Source organism: Lasioglossum baleicum, chromosome 4 (assembly GCF_051020765.1).
Source record: "Lasioglossum baleicum chromosome 4, iyLasBale1, whole genome shotgun sequence".
Classification (NCBI taxonomy): Eukaryota; Metazoa; Arthropoda; class Insecta; order Hymenoptera; family Halictidae; genus Lasioglossum; species Lasioglossum baleicum.
The window spans coordinates 13,585,267-13,605,948 of NC_134932.1; the positions used below are offsets into that span (position 1 = coordinate 13,585,267).

Sequence of the window (20,682 nt, forward strand, 5' to 3'; positions counted from 1 at the left end):
ACTATAAAACCTCGGTACACACCGGAACTCGGAGCTTCGTGAAGACTGTCTGGCGCTTCACTGCGAACGGAAAGCCGAGAAGCGGCTTGCGCGCGAAAATATTGTGGACGCATCGAACTTGAACGACCTGTCTCGCGCAAACCCTTTTCCAACCAAAAATGCTGCAATGCTGTACTCGCTGGATGTGTACGTTGTAGTTTTTCATTTTTTATTAAATGTTCTTCCTGGTGAATAATTAAGTAGATTGTTGTTGAAAAAGGTTAGAAGCACAGGTTATTCTAGATTCGTGGGAGCCACAGTACATCGTAGAACGAATGATACGCGAGAGACGAGATTTTTTTACCGTTAAGCCGTACCATCGAGCCTTAGAATGTAATATCGAAAGGTCACATCGATACAGACGAGTCGACTGTTGCTATTTTCGGGGTGTCGATCATTGGCTACCTACGGCCGGGGGTTTCTTAATTATGGCCGAACAGAAGTGTCAAAGGATATCGATATTGCAAAAATGTTTCTCTACTTGTCACTGACCTGCGAATCTTTTGCATTTATGTACAACCCCTCGTCAAGACTTAACCCTGCATTTAATTATTTAAAAAAAAAACCGTTCTGATAAAAATCATGTACATAACAGAACCCACATTTTTAGAGACCCCCGATGAAATAATGAATAATACGAGTATAACCCCCAGTGAAATCGGAACGTTAAAAAATATTTTGTACATGTTGCAACATAAAAATTGGAATAAAATCGCGAAACATTTTGGTTTGCCGAGCAATGGTCGTCACAAAGGCATCAAATTCGCAGTCCACTGATCACGATTGTTCGCGCGAGAAAGAAACGATGTATGTACATCGAATGAATGTTTGCCGCGTCGCGAAAAACAAGTCACGGATGATGTAACTCGCTGTCGTGAGAGGGTCTGCTATCGAGAGTGATGAATGACGGTGAAAAGAAGTCGAGTTTGTCAACCCCTTCGCCGGCAGATACACGCGTAAATCACTGTGTGTGTGTGTATTTGTTTTCACTTCGAAGCGATATGTCGGTTTGTTGGTCGTGATGATGGAGCGTGACGCGAAAAATTTCAAACCTATTCAGAACCTTTTCAATGGAGAAATTGATAAATTGAGTGTTCGTATTTTCGATCTACTGAAAGGAATGGCCTAGGAGGGAATCGAGTAATTCGGAATTGTTGGGTCGACGGAAGCTCTCAGGATTCCTCTCGAACTCCATTCGCTTCGATTCCCTCCCTTATATGCCGTATATCAATTCGCCACAGAATTAAAGAATTGTGATTTCTAAATTCCTAAAATAAAACACTCAAACTACATATAAAATCTCAATCGCATCGAAGAAAAATTATTCTAGGCTTCGAGAACAATTAATTGCAATTATCCAAAACAGGATCCTTCGTTTCGGAGGAACGTTTCGTTTTAGTTGATTCTACGCAACGAGGCATGCGACAGGCAAAAATATTTTTTTCATGCCTGACTCTTCGAATTTTCTCTCTAACGAACAATTTACACGCTCCCGGGCGTCAGCATTCCAATTCTTTTCCCGAAAATGCGGCAATGAATTTTGATAAAGTCCGACAGACAGTTTGAATGGGAAAATATCGTTCTTTTTCCGGACGAGGGGGTTGAAACGCGGATAGGGGGGTGACGCAGGATCTATGGGGGTAGTGTTTGGACTCTCGGAACATTCAAGTGTCGTCGAGAGAAAAAACGATATACATTTTGCGTTTGACACAGGTACAAGTGCGCCGTCATCGATTTGCCCGACAGTGGAAAAACGATCGCTTAAACAATTTTCCTTTGGCGTTTTTTCCACCAACAAATATTCAATCACGACGATGTCGCCGTCGAAAACACGGTTTCCAACCACACGCCGGGAAAAACTGTTTAAGATTTCCACCGAAGAGCACTCAATGTTTAGAACAACGAGTTACGTTTTTTTTTTCTTTTTTTTTTCTTCTAGTTACTCGACGCTGCGGGAACCGCTTAAGTGACGCGACGTTGTGCTAAAATTCGCGAATCGCGTCGCTTCCTTTTGTTGGACGCTCTTGGTGCTAAAATCGCTTAATTTTTCATTTTAAAATTTCACTTTGCTCTCAAAGTACACGCAAATTAATGTAAATATTACAAACAATGATCAACATTAATTCACAACAACAACAACAACATCAACAACAACAAAATCAGATAATATTTAGATAGGAAACATCAGAAATTTTCTTGAAACAAACTTGTAACTTGTTAGAATCATGATCGCGTGGCCACTTAGGCGCGTTCCGCCGCAAGTAACGTACAAGTAGAAACACAACTATTTATTCCCTTACGTTTTCGGATCCCTTTGCGGAATCGTGGAAATCCAGCTCTGCTCGACACGACATCAATACCACCCGATCGTCCAACCGATCGTGGAACTTTTCACCTCCGAGGTTCCTTCGTCCCGTCGTCATAGCTGAGCGCAACAACGCGTCGATAATGAAAAATCGAGAGCTGGAACAGCGCTCGCGGTCTCCTCCCTGATCCTCTAAAGTCTAAAGAACAGACCAAAGCCTCGCGAGAGAGAGAGAGAGAGAGAGAGAGCACCTTCGAGCTGTCGATATCGCCACTAAAAAAAATAATCCTCGAAAAATAAGGATCGATAACCAAATTAGACCGTCTCCTCCGCCTTCTTATCTGGCCATTCTTTCGCACTCCTCGACGCGATAACTCGATTAAAACCTCCCATCCTTGCAACTTCCTCCTCGTCTCACTCTTCATTGTGTATGATAATTAAATTGCACCGTCATCTTCTTCCCAACTCGAATTTTCTTCCTAGAAGATTCTTCTTTGTCTTATCTATTGAAGCAAGAATGATAATGTTAATTATATCATCTCCTTCTTGATCATTTTTCAATTTCTCTTCTCGTAAATAGTAATTAAGTTGGGAAGATCCTCGTTTGTCTTATAAATGACTCGAGACGAATTCAATTCAATTGTTCAATCAATCTGCCCGCTTCTTAAATTTTCCTTCGAATTATATCAATCGAATTATACTCCTGCTTATTTCTCCGATGTGAATAATAATTAAATTTGGAAGATCGTTCTTTTGTCTGTTGAATTATACTCTTCCCTTGGTCCTTCTATGCGCACAATAATCCCGTTTCAAGTATTCTCCATTGTCTTGGTTTTCTATTTATTGAAGCATTCGCCTCTCTCAATTTTTCCTTCGTTCTCCAGGGTGACTAATGAAGTTCAGAAGTTCTTTTTCCTCCCGGTGCGCAATTAAAGTAGCTATTCCTATTTCGCTGGTCGTTTCAATTGTGCTTTTGTACTTCAGCGTTTGCGATGTCTGAATAAGAACACCTCGTTTCGTTCCGATACGATGTACCCGATATAATCAAGTTACATCATCCCTTATCCGATCATCGGCCCCATCTTCTTTAGCTTCATCGAACGCCAGTTTCCATTCTCCGAGCAAATGAAAACAAGATTATAAAATCACCTCCGTAAACCTTCGACCTCCAACATGTTCAGGAACATCTCGCGATACTCAATTCTTCGCCGCGTATAATAGCCTCGTAAAAATCCGTCGAATCAATCTTCGACATCTAATATCTTCGTTTTCTTACTATCGTATGAAAACATGCTCGGCGAATCTTCGACTCGAAATTTCTTCAGGTACAGTGGTCGGCATCGACGTGAAAAGAAATGAAATCACTAAACCTTTAGTTACACAGTATTACATCAAATATATCTCCGACAAATTTATGAAAACGAAAACAAAATTATGAAATCATGAGCCTTCGACATGCACTTTTGTACTTCTTCCAGGACTTCTGGGAGCTTGAATAGCTGGTTACTGGAATATTCTCGGTGTTCGACTAACAAATGAAAACATAATTACGGAATCCTGCATAAGATTAGTCTGGACCGTCGCGTCGGCTGTGTCCTTACGAAACTGGCGAAACTCTCACAAGGATTACGTCAGTTCCCGTCCACGAACAAAGACAAAATGAAACTTGTTCCGGCGCGATAGTGCAAAATTGTGGAGGAACTCGGAATTCGATGCGACACAAACAAATATTACAAAATCAAATCACAGAACGTAGAACCTGAACCTTCTTCCAAGTTGTCTTCGGTACTCCATCGCTTCAGGAACAAAAACAAATTACAAAATGATACAGCAACGTTCACCAGGAACCGTCGCGTCGGCCAAATACATCATTCAGAGTAATCCTCGAACCATCTCGGGACGAAAAACAAAATCTAAAGATGTTTCAGCAGCTTCATCTCGGGCCAAACGACTCTTCGGTCTGACCCTTTCGGTTGGACAATGACGAGCGTGAAAATTCGTGTGTCTTTGATGTTGTTAAGAGTGTGTACGTGTTGTTAGATGCTGTTTGCTGTTTGTTGCTCTGTGTTTTGTTTTCCATTCGATATAGCTGAAAGGTAGACACGCAAGTAAGTGTATTGTTGGTCCAGCGACAACGGGCTCCCTCGTAGAATCCCTCTCGGCTTAGACCTCGTAGTTGCGGAACTTGCTGACGACCTCACTCGGTGCATCGCAGGTCCAACCATGGTCACGACGGGAACCATAATAAATGTTCGCACCTCCTTCGGACGCTCTTCTGTGTGCATTCGGGGCCAAGACCTTGGTGTGCCCTGGGGAACCGGCTGCCTCGCCCGACGCATCCTGCAGCATGCGATCCTTCGTCTTCGGTGTGCTCCAGTGCATCGACTACGACGCATTCGATTTCAATTCTTATTGACTAGCCCTAACCACCCTTATTCCACCACCGATACCATCCCCCTCGGTTTCGACAGCCGCCGACGACGCGACGCGACGCGTCACGACTACGAACCTCCATTATCCGACGACAAAAATTTGAAAACACCGGGAAACTTCTCTCGAACTTCATAAATTGCAATGTATGTATCTCTCTCTGGAAATTTCTCGGGACGTGGAACAGCAATTTGGCCCACAAAACGAATAATTCCACTTTTTCAGTGCAATTATAGTTATTTCAATTTAATAAGGGAATTTTACCCTTCGGGGATATGTGATATGCAAATACCAATGTTGTAAGGATGTCCAATAATTATAACATGTATAAATCTCACTAGCTGTGTGATCAATCATTCTGTTTCCCAATACATACTACCATCTTTGTATGGATTTCTTTTGAGACAGCTATACGATTGACTTCATTCCCCTCAAAACAATAAATTTTTTCTTGATGCTGATAATGGAGGTTCGACGCAACCACTTCCCTCAAAGCAGCTCCAGATTATACGAGAAATTTCAAGCGAAAAACGAAAAAACCGTTTATAAAATTTCAGCCTCATACCGTAATCCAACAAGAAAATATTGCAAAACATCTAAACAAAGTCTCCCTTGTTATACTTGGACCAAAAGCGAATCATTTATTTCTTCCGCAACAATTCCGTTCTGAAGAACTCCCGGTACAACTGTACCCAACGCAGTTCATTAGAACTTCGACCATGCGTTGCACTATCGACAAATAGGTTTTGGTTACTATCATCGAGCTTTAAACAATTTCCATAAAAATGTTCTTGCGCGACAAGGGAGCCTTTTCTAATTTCCGGCGAATCGAACATAAAGTAAACCGAAGAATGTGTTCTCCAAGACTGTTCGGGATAGGTCCGACGTTCCAACAAAAATTTTACGAGCATCATTCTGTCCGGGGCTAAGAAATTTTTCGCACGAACGGGTTCGACGGTTTTTCCCTTCTATTGTTGCGATTTATACTCTACATAGAACGTTGCGAATGGAATTTCCGTGAAGTTTACTCACTTGGTGAACGTGCTCCTTCATTCCGAGCCACTGCTTGTAGCTGATAGCGATCCCGCTATGCCTCCATTTGTCGTAGTTGCTTCTTTTCTCAGGGTCGCAGAGAACCTCTTTCGCGTGCTGCCATAACAGAAAAGAGGAAACAAACGAATAGCCTTTCAATCGCCGAGCGATGCACGTTTGATCGCGACGACGCGACGCAACGCTTTTGACGCGTTTCATCTCGGCTCTCATGCTGTGTCTCTACTACGGAATAAATTTCATAAAGTCTGCCATCCTTCTCGCTCCTGCATTTTATTTACAACGTGATAAGAAGACTTAGTACTTTGCGCGTTTATGAGAAAAATGAGTATGTAGGTGCGATTCGAAGGGTCAGGAAATTTGAAAAAAATTTAAGAACCGTGTGCCATTTCTACATCCTATAAAAGAAAGATAATAGAGAAAGATTATTCATCGTTTTCCTTTTGTTCCTCGTTGATTCATTTGACTCGTGGAAAAATGAATCTGCCATCGCGGAACCAATTTCAGAAAAATTGCTGTCACTACACCTTGACGTTTTATGCAATTGGCGGCATGCGATAATTTCGGTGTAGCTTTATTTCATTTTTTGATTGATTTAATTCGGTGAAAATTTGAAAGCCGTGCGAGAATAAATATGATGAAAACTGATACCATCCGACTACTTTAAGTTTATATGTATGTATGTACATACGTTGCGCGATCAAATTTTTCAGCGAATTATAACGTGTGGGATTTAGTAGAAATTGGAGACTAAATTCGATCGATTGTGGAGATTTATGCGTTTGTATGCAAATTGTTATAAAATTATACGATATTGAATGGAATTTGGTTCTATATATTCCGTTTTATCTTTGATCAACCAAACCGATTCGTGAGGAGAATAGAATATTTTATCTCGACATCGAATAAAAGAGATAAAAAGAGATGTTCTAGAATTAGCTGGAGTACACTTGAAATTGAACAGAAAATCCGATAGTAGTAATTCACTCTTGTTATATTATATTATAAATTTACATTAATAATTCTACTTGAACTGATACATTATTTATACGGGATCAATTCTCGTAAAATATTGTCGTGTAACATTGACGTTTACAAGGCAGACCGTCGCAAACCGCTGCAAAAAACAAGGTAATCGCGAAACCAGTTCCTGGTGACTCATTAATTAATTCGTATCCTCGAACTAGACTTCCGGCGAAGCCGATTTTCATCGATACTTCCAATGAAAAACTTCATGTACATATCTTTTTATTACATCATTCTTTGAAATGCTAATCGAATTCTTTCAAAAACACACAATGGACATACAATAAGGTACATAGCGTACGGAAATAATAATAGTGCACCGCATCAAATTTTCTTCAATACTCTCTACATCACTGGAAAATAAATATTTATTACAGCAACTGAGAACGAACACCGTATAAAAATAACAACAAATAATTCCAGGGAATTACACACAGCTAGAAAATAGTGTAAGCAAAAACTCCTGCAGTTTGAACGTTCGAAGAATCGAGTGAATAAAAATCAGTGCCGAAGATGTTTGTTCAGTGGTCGTGAGGAGGTTAAGGAGGGGTTAAAAAAGAGTAAGAGAAAAACGAACCTTCAGTTGCTGGAACTTCCGCTCTGCTTCCTTGTCGCCTTCGTTCTTGTCCGGGTGGTACTGAAGTGCAAGAAGCTTGTACTCGGCTGTGATTTGTTCCACCTGGAACGAAAAGAACACACCAAACTTGTCAAAATAACTTTTCACACTTTCAATTTTTAATTCTATTGTGCCGTGTTGATTTTCCCATAAAATAACCTTGTTAGTGCCCTGTAGATTTTTCTGCGAATTTATGAAGAGAAAATGTTTCTCACATGTTACCTCCATAAATTCGTATAAAAATCTACACGATACCGATGTGACGGACCGCTTTATTAAAAAACTGAAAAACGCACTCTTTGCACTGTCTGCGCACAGTTTACATTCGAACGTCGGTTTACGTATACAATCTTCAGGTGGGTTTTTAAAGTGGCGCAATTTCCAGTGTGTTCGCAGCGATTCGAAGTGATTGTTATGTTGTCGTTACTCGTGATCCACTGAAAATAAACGGCGTGGCTTTAAATAAAGCCTGGAAGGGGGGTCGGTGGGGGGTTAATGAGCGATCGTGTTAGCCTGTTTACCGACGGACTGCTCCCGTCGTTGTTCCATTAAGAAATTCTAGCTCCTCCCGCCCATTAGGCGAATTCATTAAATTGCCCGGCAAATATCACTCGTCCCCATTAACTCTGTGAAATTGACGAGGAACCGGGCTGTGTTCGTCGGTCACCAGAAATGGGAAACCTCGCGACGCGACGTTAACGTTCACGTTGCTGTCAGAGGAACGTTCGATAATACCTCGCTCTTCGTCGCGTCGCGTCGTCTCGACGTAAATTAACGACGCTGAGAACGCTCTCCGTCACGCTGCGCTGTTATGTATTTCGTTAAGTTATTCCATTAACCACCGTGTGTCAATATCTCGCTCGCAACTTTCGCGTCTTTCAAGTTCAAACATTACGCGGTGCTCTCGAAACTTCGGGATAAATATTATTTCCACGGACTTCCAACTTTCTGTAAACGCTCCGAAACGTGGACCCATGTGCTATAGACGGTGAAACAAGTACTATAGAAGACCCTCTCACGTACCGCTAATATTGAGCACCATCCAAAGTTCCTTCTGTTGAAAACAAAGCTTCCTAATTGTTCATCCAAATACAACACTTGCCTTACATGTTTTCTCTGTAATCAGCAACGTCTGGAGGCGTGTGGAAATTCGAGAAGAAAATGTGTACGATCGAAACGACTTTTGGAAAATAATTTATTTTTAATCTACCTGTAGCAATAGAAATTTCTCCGTAGTTGATACAATGCCGATGAAAATAAGCGAAGAGAGAAAGATCGAAAATGAACAAAGTTTCGAACAATTTTATTATACCTAAATGTGTATGTCAAAAATGATCAACTTTTGGTAAAAGGAATTGATCAGAAGGACTGTCAGAAGGAAATCTTGCAACATTCGTTTGCAACCGCGGTCGAGGAACGACGAGGCGTTTATCAACGCGACAAAGATAAACGAACAGTATTGGGTAATTGCAGAAGACGCTGCCCATTTCGAACCGTTTTATTACAACAATCGCGATCCTCGACCTCGCAGTGCCGAGTATTAACCCATTGAGAAGCAATATCGCATTAATCCGACGTTTCACCTCCAATTTCAATCCTGACCAATCTGCACTATTTAACCCAATTTCCTAGCATCGCATTACTAACGTTCAACTTCTTACACTATATGTTTCGCAAAAATCTGACATTCCATCTTCAATTTCAATCTTAACCAATCTGCACTATTTAACTCAATTTGCCAGCATCGCATTAATCCACGAAATGTCCAACTTCTTACTCCTCATACACTTTTACAAATTCTGTCAAGACTACAGAATTTTACTATCTTCGTCTCTTTCACCCTTTTTCCAACAACCTTACAAATGTCGCGAGAATCGCATTATTTCGTGCGAATGAACATCGGCGGACAACGGGTTAATCGACACGTATTTCATTACAGCGGAATAATCAGAGTAATTCGAAGGGAATCGTTTATTTAATTTCTCTGACACCGGTCACAGGTGCAATCAACGCGTTAATCGAATCGTTGCGATTTTAATCGCTTCAATCGCGTTCTGGTTTCGACTAAAAAAAAACGAGAGATAGAAAGAGAGAGAGAAAGAGAGAGAGGAGAGAAAAGGAGTAGAAAGATTGAAAAGCGTTAACGAGGATAATTCGACGTCCGTATTTTTGCAACACGAACTACCAGTCCAGACACGCGCCACATCGGTGTCGGTCGATAGTAATCGAAAAGTTCAGCCAGTTCCAGACGATTAAAGTTCTGTCGGACGCTGATGGAATTATCCTTCTGTGACGCGGCCGACACTGGGGCTAATTAACCGAGCGTAACTTCGAAGAGCGTTTGATACGCGAGCTTCGTCGAGCGTAGAGGAATCTCCAGCTCGTGGTGAATGTCAAATCAAGGGAGTCGCCGACTAGATTGACTATCGTCGCATCGGGGTTAGGGTGAGTCGTGGAAAATGATCGCCCACACCTCTTAACCCTAGATAATTAAACTGAGATACGTGAGAACGACAACGGCAATTATAATCACAAATACAATTGGACGCATTGAGAAATCGTTGACAATGATTTATTTAGAATTGCAGATACATTGATCAACGAATAAATCACTCTACAACATTTCCATTTCTCTTTATAAACGTCCTGTATATATTTGTTTACTTTTACGCAACAATTCTGACCCCTCCAACCCTTCGGCACACCTCTCCTTTTAATTGCAATTTTTTGTTGAAACGTACGGGTTAATTGAACACCAAAAGTTTGCGTACATTGCACGCGAGTGGAAAACTTAATTACCACTTTCAGAATTGAATGTCAACTCTGTGATCCAATTTCATTCTCAAAACATAGATGTCCCAATTTTTAGACTCGTCACACAAGGATTGATTTACGAAACGTCTCCCTTTCACCATTCACTCACGCTAATTACAATGAACAAGCACCCACTACGTAACCAAAAACACACTCGAATTACCATTCTCTATCAACCCATGTACCCACCCCAAGGAAAACAACGAAAAAACAATGCCGCAAATGACCCCATAAAACAATGTAAAATACGAAAATGTGAAACTCACCGTAGAGTTCTCGTCGCACGAGAGGAGAGCATAGTAATCCTCCTCGGCGCTGGGCTTATAATTGATGGCGTCCTCGACGCTCATTTTCCCTCGGTAATTCTGCTCCCTTGGGAAACGGATCCTCCCCTAATTCCTCGTCGAGTGGCTAACGTCGAACAACAAAGAGATAGGAGAGATAGAGACAGCCTTTTGCGCCGGTTTGTGTAGGTCGGTCGTAGGGATTTCTTCTCAACGAAATCTGACGATTAGAGAGCGTAACGTGGTCGCGCGTGGATCGGATTAAGACGCGTGGATCGCCGCGTCACCGTCACCGTCACCAGTCACTCTCTGCGATCCTTCTGGTTGTTTCGAGGATCTTCCGCGGAGAGAGAGAGAGTCGGTTCCCGTCACCTGTTGCCGTGTCGCACGTCGGACGCCGGAGTGAACCGTACGAGGGAAAACCGTGTCGGAGACCCGGAAAGACCCGGTTCCCCGGGAAATCCCGCGCGTGTGCGCAATCCAGCCAACCACCACCACCTAACCACCGCCACCACCCCACGCCGCGATGGAACAGCGTCGCGAAACCGTCGATCCTAGTCCTAACGTCTACAGCAGTCTACAGTACAGTCTACACGCACTTGGATCCACCTGCACACGAACCGGCATACAGCGCAATACCTACCTACCTTCCACCAAACAGATTTCCGTATCACCTTTTTCCTTTTTTTTTTCTTTGCCGTATCTTTATCCCCGAAAATGTCTTAGAAGAGAAAATTACGAAGAAGAATTACGAAATGCACCTCTGCAATAAATATTTTATTAAAATTAAATTGACCGGAAGGAGCGCCGGTGAATTATTGTCTTGGTATTTTCTCATAGATCCAGGAATAATGAAAACGATCGCTAATATTTTCATTTTATTCACCGGACGGATTGATTCACATAGTTTTACGAGTTCCCGGAGACCTCATCTCGCCAATGGAAGGTGAAATTCGCGATCCTCTGGGAACGAAGATCCCGATTCGCGAAAATCCGAATGGAATTTTGTTCGTTTTATCGGCTACAGGAATCACTCGTGCGACCTTGGTCTGCATTGCAGACTCTACAATGTTTTTTTTTCGGTCTGGTTGATGTGCCTACACATATATGAAAATTGTAGCAGCGAAGCGGACCGAACCAAATTGAATAAACTTTGTTGACAACGGGTATACGTAGGTACCTACGTATAGACGAAGTGTGTAGCAGAATACATATAACGGAATAAAAGTGGAGAGAATAGAACATTTCAATAAAGAGCGACAAGAATTTCGTGTTCTTCTGCTGAGAAAAATATTCGAGGCAGCAGTCGTCCGCGTAATTTCACCTCTCGAAAACATTTGAAATGCAAAAACATTGGACGGCAACGAGATAGCTTAATTGAATTAATTGTACGAAAGATGATGAAGATAAATTCGACAGGGAGGCCGAATTACATCGTAAATTAATATGAGACTCGTTGAACGTTAATAATCTGATAATGAACATCAGCCGACTCTCCGATTACAATTAAAAATCATACTTACGACGCATACAAGATTTTGATTAAAACTTCGTACACAACACGTTCGTTATAAATCGCAACCTCTCGCAACGTAATAATCGAAGACGCTCGGATTTATGTATATTACCGACGTCATTGATCGCGTCAATTTTCTGTAATTAAACGTCGGATCGAAGCTAATTAATATTTCCAATGGGAACGCAAATAATCCTTGCGGGACCAGCTCGCTTGATATCGTGTGATCAATGAAAATTATCACGAATATGTCCCTAAATTACCTATCTCAGATGGTTTTAATGACTATCCGAGATTTTGATCGACGGTCCATTCATTTTCAGCCACTGACGGGAACACTGACACGAAATTCGACACACGAATAACGAAAAATTTCATTCGCACTGCGAACAAACTGTCAAAGAATACGGAGCACCGTGTGTAACGCTATCTGACTGGAATTAATGTCGTCGCATACTGCGCCTTGATTGCGGGAGATTCCAGAGACTTGTGGCTTTCACTTGCGGCCACGTGACCTCGAATGCTATCTCGAGACGTTACCGGTCGAGCGTGGATCTGGATTATGATCGTATGACCCCCATTTATCGCTCTTTCGAATTTCGTAATCGCTCGAATAAAAAAAAGACACCAATTACGATACGCTATCGTCTAGGAACCTTTGGTCAGCTCAAAATAAACATTAGGCGGTATATTTAAGCATTTATCTTAACGACTGCGAATTTGCAAAACGACTCATAGTCTAGCAAACAAGCGAACAAAATTGTATAGGTAATTTTTCAGTGCAGCTAGATTGCGTAAAACGAAGAATTCCCTGAAAAAAAGCGAGCCGAAAAATGCCAAAAATTCCATGGCAGCGAAACACGAGACGAATTCGAAAAATTACAATCGGAATCGGCTTGGGGTCCGCGTTGCAAATTATGTTCGAACGTACCGTTCATTTCGAGAATAAAATAGAAACTGCACAGTTTGCTATCGTCTCGATCATTCTCAATTCATGACGAATTGAATACGGCAAACGCCGCGGAAATATCAATGTTTTCCCGAAAAGAGCTCAAGTTTTTCGCGTGGAAAAAAAGAAGAAAACGGGTAGACAGAAGGCGAAACGTGCGCGGAGAACTGAATTTCACGAGCTCGTTTTCAAACAGGGCCAGCGGGACGGTCTGCGGGAATCAACTTTTTTCTCTTTTTCCAGCGAAATAAAATTCATTCTCACCCTCGCGGAAACAGAGGGAAAAAATATCCTCGCGAACGTCACCGGTAAGGACACATCCAGCAACTGGCTACTTTTCCAATGGCTTCCTGAGCGTCGCGTCGGACGCCGAAGTTAAAATCGATCGAATAATGTATTCCGGACGAATCCGATCATCTTGTCCGCAAACTCAATTTGCCTCAATTTATATTCGATCATGAGCTCGAAATACTTGCAGTCGTGACCGGCGATGCAGATGTCTCCTGGAAAATAATTGTTAAGAATTACCGTTACCAAGAAAATTATATAATACTTTCGCGATTTTCTTGAAGCGTCCCGAGGTTCTAGCATCTGTAGAGATTGATATTTATGAATGGGACAGTGTAATAAAAGAGAATACATAACTAGATCCCCCACCTTCAGGATATCTACAATGGCGCTTTCAATTCGTGCCCGTTTCATGCCACCTCTCCCCTAGCTTTTATGATAATTATAATTACCATATAACATCATTACGCGACAGTTTCAGCCAACCCTGCAAGCAATTAGTCCGCGCGAACGATATTGGACCGGTCATAAATCCGAAATAGGATGCAACACGACAAACATCGACAGGTAGAATATATCGTGAGAATTTCCTTCGAACCTGTCACGCGTCGGCAATCGTAGCGAACAGGAGAAGAGGGGAAGAAGGGAAGAAGTCCTCCGTGACGGAACGAAACCGTTCGTCGATGAGTGTCCCGGTTCGCAAATATTTAGCCACTCGGTTTAATTCGACGCGAGTGGAAGGTACACATTTGTCGAAGTCAGGAAGCCGCACCGAACAGAGCCGAGCAGGGCGAGGCGAAGCCGAGCTGAAAGAGCCAAGCGTCTCCTGTATAATCCTCGCCTCGCGTTGCCTCGCCTCGCCTCGTACGTCATTAGAAATTCAAATTCCCCGCGGGATTATGGGAGGAGAGGGCGGCCGAAGAAGACGCGAAAAACGTGACTGAATGCGTGAGTTCATTATACATTCGTCTCGCTTCCGTCGAAGACGACACTGATTATCGGTACCTCTGCCTACAGCTGTTAAAGGCTATTGTCTCCGACATACACGGAGGTGGAGCTTTTCAACCAAGAAAGCTCTCGCGCGTGTCCACTACTCACCTAAACGACTCGACACAATAACAATCCTCCCCATTCATAAAAAACCCTTCTTCCATTCAGATTTCTGGTTCTCCTCACTTTTACCCTCCTTTCACTTTGAAGATATTGCCATTTAAACTTTTCATCACTACAATAATTCTGAATATAGCACATCGGTGAAATTGCATTATACATGTTTTTAAGCCTTTCGAATTTGTTTTCATGACTTTTTTCTGGTAAATACGTAAATCCTATACTCTACAGCTTAGTTAATGCATAAACGAGTGAAGAGGATTTTTATGAAATTCACAGGATCGCGTAACATTTATTTTTTAATTTGTTGTACATTGTTTAGGATGCTGAGTATACATATATTCATAGAACAATTTGAGATATAGCACGATTAGTAGGGTGCAGATGTTCAGATTTTAAGTGCAATAAGCTCGTCCAGGTAAGAAGTTTACACTTCCCTGGTCCCAGTCCGAGGCACCTTCATAAATTCATTTTCGCAATAGTCCCATGACGGGTTACTGAGCGAGGGCGGACAGAGATCGCCGGAAGTCGTGGGACCGTCATTAAAACGTGTGAAACACGTGTCGGCCAAATGTCACCGTCGCGCCGCGTCGCACAGAGCCCAGCGAATCGGCGAGCGGTCACATTTCCCTAGGTTTCGAGCGAACGGCACGTGACAACGCGAGCCACAGGGCCTCATAAGAAACCAGGGCCCTCGTAACAGAAACAGGGCTAGCCTGTTTCGACGAATTCAGGGAGAACCATTCCGTTTCCAGCATTTCGCCTTTGTTCTCCCCTCCATCTTATGTTTTACTCGGGCCACGTTCGGAACCGACGACGATCCTACAGCTGTTTGCAATAAATCATTTATACCTTCTGTCCCTCGACTGGATACCGTGTTATATTGCTCCGGAATTTCTTACTTCACCAAAAAATAGAATGTAACTGTCGCGCCACCGTGACTTATGCCTAGGACTTATCGCGCACTCTCTGTTTCTGCATTATGCAATGTTTATTGTGCATTAGGCTCTAAAAAATAAACGGTGCGAGAAGTTTCAAATTTTTGTTACGTGTGTCTTTGCGAAAATAAATAGCAATTATTTTTTAATGAATGTACGAGCAGTTGTATGTGGACGTAAAAAGGGTAATCGTTTGCACAGTGCGTGCTAATCATTTTTTGAACATTAACCTGACCATGGAGTTCTTCATATATTCATTCGTTTCATACTATCATGATTTTTAATTAAAAAAGTCCCTTTCAAACAATCCAGCTTGTGTTAAAATTTACAAAAACTTTACTTCAGGACATAAACTAATGATATTTTTGATCAGAAACGTTAGCAGTTGGTGAAAAATTGTTGTTCCTTAACCGTGAATATTCTTTTAAAAGTTGATGTTTTTGAACATTACGGGTGACGAGTTACAACATGGAGTATTTACTTAGTTTGACTTTTTTTATTTCTTGTTGTGGATAATGTGTTTGACGTTTGAGGATGATTACGGGAAACGAGTCTCGCATTCGCAATGGCAACACCACCTTCGATTCCCTTGGCAGAGGTAGTATACCTACTGCAGTAAGCGTTCTACGGCGTAGCAAGCGTGGTAATTAGGTTGCCCCCTCCCCCCACCCTACCCCACCCGACACTCACCGTGAAATGGAATTTTTACTATTTTGATCCGTTATCGGTCCGCTCGAATCAAATAATCCCGCCGCGTCGTTTTCACCTCGACCGCCTCGTTATCCCTCGGAAAGTTCCCCATCGCGAATCGAATCGCAGAAACGGGAACGAAAATACCCTGATGCAATTCTAATTATGTACATAAACGGCGGTGCTACCCTGGAGTAAAAGGAAAATTCACAGAATTTATCTGAAAACCCGCCGTCATGTCAGCTCTATTAGCCGAGTCTTCAGCTTCCCTGAATAAATTACAAAATAATAAAAATTCATATACATTCAAAATATATTCTCACGATAGAGAGAACAAATCTTCCAGATTATAATAAAACAAATTCGTACTTTCATAGATCATCTTGGATCGATTAGTGATCGTACCCCTTCGAATATAGAAAATCTTTAAAAACAAAAAGGTCTACATATTTTCTAAAAATATTTCTGGGTTACTATAGGGGATGTGCCAGTTTTTCCAGGCGTATGCTGTCGGCATCAATAAGACAAAAGGTCTGGGTGAGGTAAATATAGCTCGTTCGTCGGTTTATTAAAACTCTAATGAAAATACGGAATACGAAGGATCTGCGCGGTTACCATGGTACAAAGTACGAACAGATTAACGATATTTACATCCGGCCTGTATATTATACGGCCTGTTTACTACCCCAGGTTGTGTAAGATGCTGAATGTCACATCTAACGGCGCAATTACGAACTCGTCGAGTTTGATATCGTAAATATAATTGCTTTCTCGTTCGTATTTCCTTAGAACTTTTAATAACGTTCCCACCGACCTACTTCCTGCAAATATTTCTTTTTATTACCATCCGTGGAATATCCGAATTAAGAAAAATTCACCTCAGACTAATTAAAGGGACATGCAGTACGCAAAAGCAGGATTATGAATGTTCTTATTGTTTCTGCTATCGCCTCAATTATTGTTATCGCCGGCGCGGCGAGTCAATTCCACAAGCACCACAGAGAATTATACAGAGTGTTTCATAACACACTTAACCGCAGCTAAATCCACCGGTGCACGCAGAAATGTCCACTAAATGTCACATGAAAGCGTTCGACTCTCAAACGGGTTCGAATTTCCATTGTACACGACACGCATTAATCAAGTCGGGTTAATTAGGCCGATTTCTGGAAAACAGGGCCGCAGGCGCTCTCTCTCTCTATCTCTATCTCTCTCTCGTAGACTAGAAATAGCGTAACCTCTGTAGAACCTTCTAAAGCCCCTGAATTCTTCGCAAACTCGAAAACAACGTTCCAAAACCACCTAAACCGCCTAAAACGTTAGTGGACACGGCAACACCGCAGCGAACCGCCATAGGCGTCAACACAGGGCGAAAAGTCGCGAACAATGGAGTCGTTGGCGAAGACGGTTCAGCTGATTGTTAATCAAGCCGCGAACAGGATCGCCTCGGCGATAAATGGTCCTTTTCCTGTTGCAGTGCTGCATGTTCTCGGACCCGTCGTGATATTATTTCAAAAAATCTGCATTTTATAGCGGCGTGGATCGGCCGGAGATCGCGGGGATCGATAAAGGGGGATGTTGAAGACGTCGAAGGGGTCACAGTGTTCTGCTCCGAAAGGAAACGCTTTTTTTTTCGCCGGAGAAAATACACGCTCCGCTCTGTTTCCGTACGCACATGCGTGACAGACACGCAACCGTGCACGCGCGCGGCACTAACCTTACCCCAACAAGAAATCTTTGCAGCGGCTCGTGCACGAACGACGTTCCACTTCTTCGTCAAGTGCTTCTTCTTCTTCAAGGATTACTTCAGCCTTTTTAGCCCGATTTTTTCTTTCCGAACTTCTTCTTTAGGATACGCTGCGCTGTGTTCTCGTTCTCGCGCTGGAGAAATGGCTTCCTTGGTCCTGGAACGGTTATGATACGTTCCTCGCGGTCATCTGCCGAAAAATGTTTGTCATAAGTTACCTCAGCTGGAACGTATTTAATATTGTACAATTCTTTTTAACGTATTCATATTCATAATCATAATATTACATACTTAAATGGTATTATTTTGGATAGAATCTTTCAACATGTTTCACGCATTTGGACGCGCGTGTGGAATTTTCATTTCGAATAAATCATTCGTATACAATACGAGTTGTAGGTAGATGTTTTAGTTTGATCGGAAACGTTAGTATAATAGAAATGACAAGGGATTACGACGTCGAATATTAAAATGTAAAGAATTAATGAAGCTTACAACGGATGTAATTAAAATTAATTCAATCGATTCGTCTCTTCCTTTGATACGGATGCCGCGTCGCGTCGCGTCGGCGGGGCGTGTATAATCGCTAGCTACCAATTCAATTTATTGAGGCAATTCAATATATTGTTTACCATATTGAACACGTGCCAGCGATATAACAAGATCAGCTTAATTGCCATTTATTAAGCAAAGCTAATTAAATTCTTGTGCAGACCTCTGTAATAAATGGATGAAATTGAACAAAATCATTTCCTGAGAGCTCTACATTTTACCCGTCGGCATTCATATTTATATTCGTTTAAAACACGAAATAATATTGGACATTGTGTTTTACAAAAACTTACAGAATCTGTTTAGCGAGTGCGCCAAAGTTTTTCTAACTCGGATACAGAGAACAGGGCCAGGATAATTTCCCGATCTTCGAAACAATCAATTTATCAGTAACGAAATAAGTAACATTCCTGGTCGAAAACGTCCCCGCATGGGGTTCCGTTCCACCATGCCCGGCCGGCCAATGGCGGTTAGGTTCTCGACTCTAGAACGTCGAGGGTTAATTATATTTAGTATCGGCCGCGTGTTTCTCGCCTTTAGACTTTAGAGTTTAGAGTTTAGAGGAACAAACCCCCGGTGTCTCCCTTTTTACTTGGTTCGGGGCCCTCCTTGTTTATCTCGAAATAACGCTGCCGGCGCGGCGCATATGGGCGTTTCTTCGGGCACTGCCAGATGCGTGGGTGGTGGCAGTGAAGAGAAGAGAAGGAGAGCACGAATGACGGTCACATGGCATCGTCGCGGGCTCCTCTTCTGCCCTGACTTGTCAGTATTCCGTGAAGTGTTGGGCCGTGTATGCGCGCCGGTCCTCCTTCCAACCCCGGTTCGCAACAACACGAGGAGTCCCGTCGATCGCGAAGATCATTCGATCGCGACACTCATCGTCAGAAACATCTGCAACCAAAAAGAACAAAATGCTGAACATTGCCAAGTGGTAACTGTTTGCCTGTGTTTGAAGGCAAATAGAACCTGAACTAGAATATTTACAAAAAAGAAACTCGAAGACTGTCAAGTGGTAAATAACCGCGTTTGCCTGCATTTGAATGCAAATAGAACCTGAAGAGGGAAGAGACCACCTGAAGATTATCGTGACCTCCGGTATCGTAGGATTGTTGATATGTACCGACTCGATTGGAGTGTTGATTCAGTTTTGTTTCGTGCCGTGAGGACTTCGGTTCCTTGAAGAAGTTAGAGATTAACCTGTGGTTATCAAGAATAAGGATTTCGTACGATACGTGTATTGGTAATGGTTTGAAGAGGAAAATATTTTCAACTAGTGCGCTGCTGTCGTCGAAGTTGTCGGTCGCGGGGGTGTGTGGAGCCACTGTGAACTTCCAGAAAGAATTTTTACGTAGATCAAACTCAACTCGGTTCCCACTTGTGTTAACAATTTAAACAAGAAATTAGAATTGCGAGAGCCAGAACGCTTCACCACCATTTCACTCGCGGACAGTTCAAAATAGATTTTCTCACAAGTCCCCCTTGATCTTCCCCTTCGATCGAGAGAAGAATACGCTGAAGAATTGCTCCAAGAGTTTCGATCGACGTATAAACATTTCCCAACAGTTGTTTGAACAGAAGTTTGTGGCAGACTGTTATCTAAAGATAGAGACCCGAAACTCTGGTTCTCGAGTTTACACTTCCCGAAAGAAAACTCGCTGGAATTTAAACCGAAGGAGGGGACCAAGTTGAAATTGTTCTAGCGGAAAAGAAAGTGATGTTGAACAGTAGTTTGACGAAGAAAGGTTCTTGCGAGAGACGAAGCAGTGGTCGATGGGAACGTCGTTGAGCGCTGTTCGACTGTTCGAAGCCGTATCGCTCCGTTTCGATCTATCGCTTCTGTGGGGGCAGAGAAAGGAGGAAAGGGCGACGAACAATGCAACCCTTGATGCACTCTCTCGCCGCGAAGAAACAAAAACTTTCGCGATGCTGAGTGTTATTTCCGACGAAACGCTTTGACTTAATCGCGCGACCGGGTCCTCCGACTGATTGATCGAGTGAGAGCCACTCGTAGAGCTCGACAACGGTTCCTCGAGAAAATAAAACAGTTGGCCAACTATCGCTGGGAAATTTACGGAAGATTTAAGGTCGTTACGGTTACGTGCTCGAGGATTTATCGGCGACTTGAACAGAAAATGGGGGAAGAATGAGTCGCTGGAGTTGCTCCGACGAATCGCTCCCATAGGATTACATACTGTATAAGGTGAGCGAATCGACAACATTTGCTTTCGGGTGATTGCTTTTTCTATACAGTACACACAGATTTCGAGGGAGCTATTTCGCGATTGTTGCTAGACTCGCCGATTTTAATTCACATAATTCTCCGGATAT

The 20,682-nt window shown here is 42.5% G+C and overlaps 4 protein-coding genes and 1 long non-coding RNA gene across 9 annotated transcripts in view; 3 read left to right on the top strand and 2 right to left on the bottom strand.

The window, feature by feature from the left end:
* The window catches only part of Jdp (DnaJ domain-containing protein), a 14,407-nt gene extending 1,859 nt beyond the window's left edge, over positions 1 to 12,548 (bottom strand). The window contains exons 1-5 of one of the 3 annotated variants that reach the window (XM_076422771.1): positions 12,344 to 12,548; positions 10,547 to 10,691; positions 7,428 to 7,529; positions 5,807 to 5,923; positions 1 to 4,729 (exon numbers count right to left, since the gene is read on the bottom strand). The exon at positions 1 to 4,729 is cut by the window's left edge and continues 1,859 nt beyond it. In XM_076422771.1, coding sequence (XP_076278886.1) covers positions 4,508 to 4,729; positions 5,807 to 5,923; positions 7,428 to 7,529; positions 10,547 to 10,630 — 525 coding nt within the window. In that variant the 5' untranslated portion in view covers positions 10,631 to 10,691; positions 12,344 to 12,548 and the 3' untranslated portion in view covers positions 1 to 4,507. Of the gene's footprint in view, positions 4,730 to 5,806; positions 5,924 to 7,427; positions 7,530 to 10,546; positions 12,008 to 12,343 lie in introns of those variants that run through there. The other 2 variants (XM_076422770.1, XM_076422772.1) reach the window with 2 other exon arrangements.
* The window catches only part of LOC143208351 (prolyl 4-hydroxylase subunit alpha-1-like), a 214,685-nt gene extending 195,440 nt beyond the window's left edge, over positions 1 to 19,245 (top strand). For both annotated transcript variants that reach the window (XM_076422738.1, XM_076422739.1), the window contains one exon: positions 1 to 19,245. This exon is cut by the window's left edge and continues 14,906 nt beyond it. The gene's annotated coding sequence lies outside the window, so the exon portion shown is untranslated.
* LOC143208364 (uncharacterized) overlaps positions 1 to 19,245 on the top strand; it is a 30,274-nt gene extending 11,029 nt beyond the window's left edge. The window contains exon 3 of the mRNA XM_076422776.1: positions 1 to 19,245. This exon is cut by the window's left edge and continues 10,368 nt beyond it. The gene's annotated coding sequence lies outside the window, so the exon portion shown is untranslated.
* The window catches only part of Stumps (DBB domain-containing protein stumps), a 76,371-nt gene that overhangs the window by 12,362 nt on the left and 43,327 nt on the right, over positions 1 to 20,682 (top strand). Inside the window, exon 1 of one of the 2 annotated variants that reach the window (XM_076422719.1) lies at positions 20,414 to 20,554. The exons of the other annotated variant lie outside the window; for it this stretch is intronic. The gene's annotated coding sequence lies outside the window, so the exon portion shown is untranslated. Of the gene's footprint in view, positions 1 to 20,413; positions 20,555 to 20,682 lie in introns of those variants that run through there. 2 annotated transcript variants of the gene reach the window in all.
* Positions 18,538 to 19,874, bottom strand: LOC143208369 (uncharacterized). Its single transcript, XR_013008896.1, has 2 exons — positions 19,339 to 19,874; positions 18,538 to 19,245 (listed from the first exon to the last, which is right to left on the bottom strand). It is a non-coding gene; the product is annotated as an uncharacterized LOC143208369 (long non-coding RNA).